General features: G+C 37.2%; 1 protein-coding gene across 1 annotated transcript in view; it reads left to right on the top strand.

Moving 5' to 3' along the window:
- Window positions 1-1,757, top strand: part of LOC121951385 (oxysterol-binding protein-related protein 1-like) — a 34,672-nt gene extending 32,915 nt beyond the window's left edge. The window contains exon 28 of the mRNA XM_042497685.1: window positions 233-1,757. Within this exon, the coding sequence (XP_042353619.1) occupies window positions 233-335 (103 nt within the window). The 3' untranslated portion in view covers window positions 336-1,757. The remainder of the gene's footprint in view (window positions 1-232) is intronic.
- Window positions 1,758-9,495: the final 7,738 nt, after the last annotated feature.

Consider the following 9,495-nt stretch of genomic DNA (forward strand, 5'->3'; position numbering starts at 1 on the left):
CTTCATGAAAGGTATGCAGAAATGGAGAATTGGGGAATTGTGCATAAAATGCTCAAAATGTCAACAGGATTGGGATTGGGATTAGGCCTTAGTTTGAACAAGACTAGCAACATTTTTGCCATGAATTAATGTTGTGCCTTTTTGTGTGTTTTGTCTGTGATTCTTTTATATCTTTGTTATCCCAAAGTACTGCACTCATATTAATAAGATCTTTCCATTGTTAACTCTGCAGGTGGTTTCAGCAAGGACCCAACCCTCACAACAAAGCTCAGGACTGGCTCTACTTGAAAGGCTACTGGGAAAGGAACTACACTCACCTGCCTGACATCTACTAATAAGTAAAAACACAAATATACATGGAGATCTGCTTTTACCACCTTTTGGACTTTATCTGCTGTATTAGGGTTTGTCCGAGGGCTCCCTAGCACATGCAACAATGTCACGGAGTTGGTACGGACCAGCAGGTAGTGAAGAAATGTTTTGAATAAGTCAGAAGGCAGCAAAGCACTGAATGAACCCAGAAGCATATAGTCTTTAATAGGTGTGTGTGAACAATGAAGCACAAAAACTCTTTTGCTTATTTTTCGTGGTTCTTGACCATTAAAGTATGGTATAGGCATGTCTTGGAAAAACTAGAATGTATTTTAGAAATATTTATATACATATTTAGATGGAGTGTTTAAAAGTCAACCTTGGTTTTGTTGTTGGTATTTTCCCCATAATTCCTGCAGGGGTGAAAACATTTTACTCCCTCAGTGCAGAGACATACAATGCAACACAGCGACAAACAGCTACAACATGCATGATGCATCCTGAGCTGATTGATTATAAATTCATCTCTGACACTGATTCTACTAGTCCATGCATGCTTATAATTTATAGTATCCATGCACAAGTAGAATCAATGTCGTACAGAACATCAGGGAATTGCCTTGCATAGTCTTTTGCGATAATTTTTGTTGGAAAATGTGATATTAGCATGTGTCTACATGTTCCTCAGCACTAGAAACAAGTGTGTTTGCAGACATTGCACGGGGACCCTATGTGATTGGTTGATCTCACAGGAAATTACAATTATTGGTCAACTTTGCCGAAAAGTTGCGGCGATTGGACACAATTGTAAGGCCACGTAGAAATCACAAGAATTGGTTGATTTTGCTTCAATTATAGCAAGTGCAACATTGAAAAATCCTGGATGGACTGTATAATGCAGTGTTAAGTGGTCAAAGAGAGCATGTGGGAACATTTCCCCTTGTCTCCCCTTTGTAGTAAAATGTGTGATGCATATAATTACTGTTTAAATGTTTAAAATCTGCTTGCTTGCGGAGTCCAAATTTGACTAATCAGTTGTAAAACTGTCTAGATGTTTCTCTGCAAAGATGATGGCAAGGATAATGTAACCATGTCAGGCAAGAATTGAGGCCAGTACCAAAACATTAAAACTTTTGATATAAAAATAAATGTATAAAATACTATTAAACCCTGAACTACGTAATGAATAGATGTGTTTAAAATCTAACAGCATTGCACATATGTCTGCCTGACTCTGTGGACATCGTAGCACTTTTTCCAACTGTACTGAATCAAGAAAACTGGCTCTGCACTTACAGATTTGTGTGTGTAAAAAGTCTTGCCATAGTTGAGTACAATGAGCTATATGCCTGAAATTACAATTATTGCATGTGCATCACTATAACTATGCAAGCCTTACCTCCTCCACAACCAAGCACTGAATATTCTTGTCATGTTGTGGATAGCTGCTATAGGTTTTAGTATTTCTGTTATCACTTGTTTGGGTATCAAAACAATTTCTATTGTTGCTAAATAAAAGCTTAATGTAGATTGAACGTCCTTGTTTTTATGTGATTTACTGTGATTTTTATGCCTCCTCACCGATGATAGCCGAGACTAAAGGCAATATGTTATCAGGTTGTCCATCCGTACGTATGTCCGGCCATAAACGCAATATCTTAAGAATGCCTTGGGGGAATTTCTTCAAATTTAGGACAAACATCTACTTAGCTCCAGGATGAACTGATTTTATTTTGGTGGTCAAAGGTCAAGGTCACTGTGACCTCATCTTATTCTTGTGACACCTTAAACACCTTAAAGGACTTTCTTAAAATTTGGCACAAACATTCAGTGGGACTTAACAATAAACCAGTTAGATTTTTGTGGTCAAAGGTCAGGGTCACAATCATATATGATGTACACCAAGATGACATGGAATTTACGTGCCCTCTAGTGACATCTATTGGGTGCTGGAAGTACTACATTTTGTGAAATATCTGCGTGCATTATCCAACTCACAGAAATGAAACAGCAACTTTAGCTGGAGCTCACCAGTACACAGACATACCTTGGGGTGTGAGGGCCCTTTCATCGCTGCTTGCAGCTTTAATTGAGGTCTGGATTTCATGAGGTTGAGACTTTGATCCTTATCCATGGCAGGTGAATTTTAAAATCAGTTGTCCAAAGCAAAGACCTATATTAAATGGCAAACACAGGTGAAGTGTCAGATGCATTGACTTGATCTGTTAAAACACTTTCTCATAAGGCATGAGAGTGTCAGGAGGTATGGCTCAGTGGGTAAATCAGGTGGTTAGTGTGTCTGAGGTCGGTGGTTCAAGTCTTATCTGGGACAGGTGAATTTTGAAGCCTGCTGTCCAAAGCACAGAGCTAAAGGGAACATCGAAAACATGCAAAGTGTCATAAGGTTTGGTTCATTGGGTAAGTCAGGTGGTTAGTATGCTTAAGACTGGTGGTTCAAGTCTCATGTGGGACAGGTGAATTTTGAAGACTGCTGTCCAAAACACAGAGTTAAAGGGAACGTCGAATACATGAAGTTTGGTTGAGAAACAGGAAGAACAATTAAGAGATAGGAAGTTGGGGGGAAAACAGAAAGTTAGGTTAAGAGACAGGAAAGTCAGTCAAGTTACAGGCAGTTGGGTTGTGAGACATGAAGGACAGTCAAGAGACAGGAAGCTTAGGTGAGAAACAGGAAGTTAAGTTGACAGATAAGAAGTTGACTTGAGAGATAGGAAGTTGAGTGGAGTGAGGTAGAGGATGAGAGTATAAGAGGTGAAATAGGAATAAGAACAGGATAAACAGAAGGGTCAGAAAGTGGAAAGTAAGGGGCTGGTTTAGGAAAGTTAGAAAAGTGGCAGACTAGTGAGGTAGGAAAGTCAGGAAAGTTGCTGAGTGGGTAAGGTAGGAAAGTCGGGAACATAGCACGATGCAGCTTAGCGCAAGTCTGAAAAGATGAAAGAAGGGGATGATACATCCCTTAGGTCTTGAATGACAGGTATTAGTCCTAAAACAAATAGTGAATTTTCCGTTTCAGAACCATATGACCCATATATCAGCAAAGCAGACAGATATATCAGCCGATATTTTTATTTATGCCATAAAATATAATTTGGTTGTAGGTTCATACAGTTTAGGCACTGACTGGACACTGGTACTGATATTGCAGAACACATTAAAGCACGTTAAGTTGAATGATATATCGTTTTGGCCAATAAATCAGGTGAAATTGTGCCGAAACAAGTAAAACCAGTATCAGCAAATGTGTATGTCAATATCAAAGAATATCGGTAAAGAAATGTCAAATTGAAATCTGAGGTAATGTAGAAACTGTGATGTAAAAACATACATTGTCAATTATGGATATTGTACTGTTGCATAGCCACTGTCCTTGTACCATAACCTCCCGCCACTCCATTTCTTTTTGGCTGGTTTGTTGTTTTTGTTACATTCTATTCGATGATATATCTCGATATGTTATACTATATGGTTTTAAACTGTTTTTTGGACATATATTTTGACATTGTTCGCCATACTATAGCATTGCATTTTTGGTTGTATTTTGTTCACGTTATTTTATGGTGTTTTGTGCTGTTTCTGCAACATTCTATGCTATGGCGTGTGTTGGGCATTTTTTTGACATGCTGAATTATGATGTTTTTGGCCTTTTTTTCACATTCATTTCCACTTTGTATGCTATGGCGCTTCTCTGCAAGCTTTTCTATGTCGTTTTTTTAGCCATTTTAGGAGCAGGCAAAATGTGACTTTTTTCAACATACTATACTATTGCCTCTTTTGGCCATTTTTTTGACATGCTAAATTTTGACGTTTTTGTCCTTTTTTGTCCTTTATTTCCACTTTGTGCGCTATGGCGCGTCTCTACAAGCTATTCTAGGTGGTTTTCAGCTATTTTTAGGAGCGGTCCAAATTTGACTTTTTCGCCATACTATACTATTGCCTCTTTTGGCCATTTTTTTGACATGCTAAATTTTGAAGTTTGTGGCGTTTTTTGTCCTTTATTTCCGCTTTGTGCGCTATGGCGCGTCTCTACAAGCTATTCTAGGTGGTTTTCAGCCATTTTTAGGAGCGGTCCAAATTTGACTTTTTCGCCATACTACACTATTGCCTTCTTGGCCATTTTTCGACATGCTAAATTTTGAGGGTTTTTGGCCCGTTTCGACCTTTTTTTCCACTTTGTATGCTATGGCACGCCTGTACAAGGTATTTGACGTTGTTTTTAGCCATTCATAGGAGCAGTCAAAATTGGACTTTTTTCGACATACTATACTATTGCCTATTTGGCCATTGATAGTATGAGTTTTCTGTCATGACTTCTGAAGGATGGAGACACCTGTTGAAACTTCAATCAGCATGTTTAATATGAGCAAAATTATGAGTATACAATTAAAATTACAATTACAACAAACACAAGTACAATAAGCAGGTACAACATAAATGAAGATGAGTACAAAGACAAACTAAAACGAAGACTACAAATGAGGACAAGTACAACAAAGATGAGCGCTCAGGTCAGCCAGACAAAGACAAGACTAAACGTAGACTAACTAACACAGAACATGGAAAGCTGGCTGACACCGATCACATACAAAGGCAGTAGTATTTATACAATGCTGTGACGTAGATGTTAGGTATCAGTTACTAAAATTTCAGGTATTAGACTTCTTTTGAGGAATGAGGCATGTATTTGTGTTGCTAAATTTACTGGCGCTGGTCCAGCTCAGGTATCCATGGTCAAGCATAACTTACAGGCAGTGAAACTTCACCATATATAGGTAGGTCTTCCTTGAGATAGACATACAGTCCCGAATTAACTATGGAGGATGCATAATCATAGCAATGCAAACTAAGAGCCATTGTTATGACATGCTAAATTATGAGGTTTTTGGCCTTTTTTTAACCTTTATTTCCACTTTGTATGCTATGGCGCGTCTCTACAAGCTATTCTAGGTTGTTTTCAGCCATTTTTAAGAGCGGTCAAAATTTGACTTTTTTCAACATACTATACTATTGTCCCTTTTTTTGCTATTTTTTTGACATGCTAAATTTTGAAGTTTTTGGCCTTATTTGACCTTTATTTCCACTTTGTTCGCTATGGCACGTCTCTACAAGCTATTCTAGGTGGTTTTCAGCCATTTTTAGGAACGGTCCAAATTTGACTTTTTCGCCATACTATACTATTGCCTCTTTTGGCTATTTTTTTGACATGCTAAATTTTGACGTTTGGATCCTTTTTTGGCCTTTATTTCCAATTTGTGCGCTATGGCACGTCTCTACAAGCTATTCTAGGTGGTTTTCAGCTATTTTTGAGGAGCGGTCCAAATTTGACTTTTTCGCCATACTATACTATTGCCTTCTTGGCCATTTTTTTTATATGCCAAATTTTGAGGTTTGGGGCCTTTTTTTGGCCTTTATTTCCACTTTGTGCGCTATGGCGCGTTTCTACAAGCTATTCTAGGTGGTTTTCAGCCATTTTAAGGAGCGGCCAAAATTTGAATTTTTCACCATACTATACTATTGCCTCTTTTGGCCATTTTTTTGACATGCTAAATTTTGAAGTTTTTGGCCTTTCTTGGTTTTCATTCCCACTTTGTATGCTATAGCACGTCTCTACAAGCTCTTCTAGGTCGTTTTCAGCCAATTCTAGGAGCCGTCAAAATTTTACTTTTTTCGCCATACTTTACTATTGCCTTTTTGGCCATTTTTTTTTTGACATGCTAAATCCTGAGGTTTTTGTTGCCTTTTTGGCCTTTATTCCTACTTTGTATGCTATGGCGTGCCTCTACAAGGTATTCTCTGTGGTTTTCAGCCATTTTTAGGAGCAGTCAAAATGTGACTTTTTTCGACATACTATACTATTGCCTTTTTGGCCATTTTTTGTGACATGCTAAATTATGAGGTTTTTGTTGCCTTTTTGGCCTTTATTCCCATTTTGTATGCTATGGCGTGTCTCTTCAAGGTATTCTAGGTAGTTTTCAGCCATTTTTAGGAGCAGTCCAAATTTGACTTTTTTCAACATACTATACTATTGCCTTTTTGGCCATTTTTTATGACATACTCAATTATGAGGGTTTTTTTTTTGTTTTTGCCTTTTTTGGCCTCTTTTCCCACTTTCTTTGCTATGGTGCTTCACTACAACCTATTCTAGGTCATTTTCAGCTATTATTAGGAGTGGTCAAAATATGCCCCTTTTTTTGCCCATTTTTTTACATGATAAATTTTGAGGGTTTTGGGCCTTTTTTGACCTTTATTTTCAATGGCATGTCTCTACAAGCTATTCTAGATCTTTTTCAGCCATTTTTAGGAGTGGTCAAATTTGATTTTTCGACATACTATACTATTGCCTTCTTGGCCATTTTTTTTGACATGCTGAGTTATGGGGTTTTTGTTGCCTTTTTTGGCCTTTATTCCCACTTTGTATGCTATAGCGCATTTCTACAAGGTATTAAGGTATTCTAGGTTGTTTTCAGCCATTTTTATTTGTCTAAATTTGATTTTTTTTTTGACATACCATACTATTGCCTTTTTTGGCCACTTGTTTGACATGCTAATTTATGATGCCTTTGGACTTCTTTTTACATTTATTTTCACTTTGCATGCTACTGTTCGTCTATACAAGCTATTCTAGGTCGTTTTCAGCCATTTTTAGGAGCGGTCAAAATTTGACTTTTTTATTGCCTTTTTGTCCATTTTTTTTGACATGCTAAATTTTGAGGTTTTTTAGCCTTTGTTGGCCTTTATTCCCACTTTGTATACTATGGCGCTTAGCTAGAAGTTGTTCAAGGGCATTTTCAGCCATCTTTAGGAGCTGCCAAAATTTGAGTTTTTTCAACATACTTTGCCTTTTGCCTTTTTGGCAATTTTTGTCATGCTAAATTATGAGTTTTTTTGGTCTTTTTTGGCCTTTATTTCCACTTTGTATGATATGACATGCCTCTACAAGCTATTCTATGTAACTTTTCAGCCATTTTTTAGACATGTCAAAATTTGACATTTTTCAGCTTATTATAGTATTGCATTTTCTGTTGTTTTTTGGCATGCCATATTAGGGTGTTTTTGACAGTTTTTGCAACATTCTCGACACAGCAGTTTTCAGCTGTTTTCACCAGTTTTTTGGACATGTCATATTTTGACATTCTTCACCATACTATAGTATGGTATTTTTATTCGTTTCTTCACCGTGCTATATTATGGTGTATTTGGCTGTTTTTGCAACATATTGTGCTCAAGCGTGTCTCAACGTGGTATTTTATGCAGTATGTTTAATTTCAGCCTTTTTTGGGACATGCCATATTTTGACATTTTTAGAAAAACTATACTATGACATTTTGGGTCATTCTTTCGACATGCTATATGTGACCAGAGGGAAGGTAGGTGGAACTCAAAATATGTAAAAATGACAGAGGTGTGGCTTCCAGTACAAATTTTTGAATGTTTTATTTAATGTTATTGGTTGTAAATAACTGCTAAAAACGTGATTAAACGGTGAATACAAACTTTTTTTAAACAGCCTGCAAAAACTTCAATTATATTTAAATAGGTAAGATTTAAACATGAACTAAAATGTTAAACCAGAAAGTAAAAAAAAAAAAAAAGAGTAAAACAAATGCTGCAAGGACTTAAAACTATGCTTGCTCTAGGTATTAACATAAACTATAGAATGTAAAATTAGGTGCCCATACACAGGCAGACTGTGAGAAGCTGGATCCATAAAAACAAGACACAAAAACCTTAAGCTGGTATCACCACACGTGCTACCCCAAAATACACAGCACAACACAAAACACCTTTACCTTAAAGTGACAAAACACCACACCATGGAAAGAAAAGCCCAGAGGCAGCACAGGGATAAAATCTCAACCAGGTGGTATAATGCAGTGGTTCTACCTCACAAGCACTAAAAACAGCGAGAATAAAAGAGCAAGATAAATTCAATTAAAGTATAAACATATTTTTAAAACTACTAAAACAGTAGCAGGTCACCCTGTAATCATCAGGCATTAGTCAGCTCTCTTCCTCACTTTTGCCACAAACAATGGCATTAATATATACACAATATTTAATTTAATATTTACAGAAAATATAGTTAAATGCCTACCTCTACAGCCGAAATACCACTCAAGTCACAGCACATGCAGTTGCCCAGTTATCCCCGACCTAATGTTTAAAAACAACAGATTAAGTTAAGTTTAATTAAAAGACCAATGAAAACAGGGGAGGGGGAAAATCTGCCGACACATACCTTAAAATCAGTAAGATTCAAGCCGCTGATCATGCCGAATGCAAGGATTCTGACTCTCTGCAGAGGAAGTTTATTCTACGCTGACAGCAGCGTTGCTTTTGAGTATACTCCGGATGTTCTGGCAATTGGCAAGGTCTCCTCTCCTTGCCAGTTGCTAATCCTTTATAAGGTAAAACAGAGTAGCCTGGCAACAGGTGACTTGGCAGGTCAAAGTAATAAGGTTGCCCCACATAACTTTTTTTTAAAAAAACACTGTCTGCTGCTACATATATTATGATGTTTTTGGCCGTTTTTTGGACATTCTATACTATGACATGTCACCACATGCTATTTTGTGTAGTTTTCAGCTGTTTTGAGACATGTCATATTTTGACATTTTTTCGCCATACTATAGTATTGTAATATATTATCAGAATCAGCTTTATTGGCCAAGTATGCTTACACAAACCAGGGATTTGACTTCAGTTAGCTTTGCTCTCAATGTACAGGAAATTAAACATTCAATATAAAGGAAAATAAAAAAGAAAATAAGAAAATGACAAAAAAAAACTGAAAAATATAGTTTTAAATTTACGTACAAGCCCTAATTACACAACTGTAGCTAATATATACAAGTTTGTGTGCGTAATAGTGCAATTACAAGTAGATTTAAAAACAGTGCAAAGGTTCATACGGTTAAAAGCAAGTTAAAAAGGGTACAAATGTGCATTAGTGACTATTCTGACACTCTGTGACCATTAAGAGTTCATCAGAGTGGCAGCCTGGGGGAAGAAACTGTTTCTGTGTTGGGTTGTTTTGACCTGTAACACCTTTCAGATGGGAGGAGTTTGAACAGTTTGTGTCCAGGGTGTGTAGGGTCGCAACACTGTTCGTCTGCCACACCTGCCCGTTTCCTGACCCTGGACCGGTATAAGTCCTGGAAGGAGGGA

The sequence above is a fragment of the Plectropomus leopardus genome, chromosome 12 (assembly GCF_008729295.1).
Source record: "Plectropomus leopardus isolate mb chromosome 12, YSFRI_Pleo_2.0, whole genome shotgun sequence".
In the NCBI taxonomy this organism is placed as follows: domain Eukaryota; kingdom Metazoa; phylum Chordata; class Actinopteri; order Perciformes; family Serranidae; genus Plectropomus; species Plectropomus leopardus.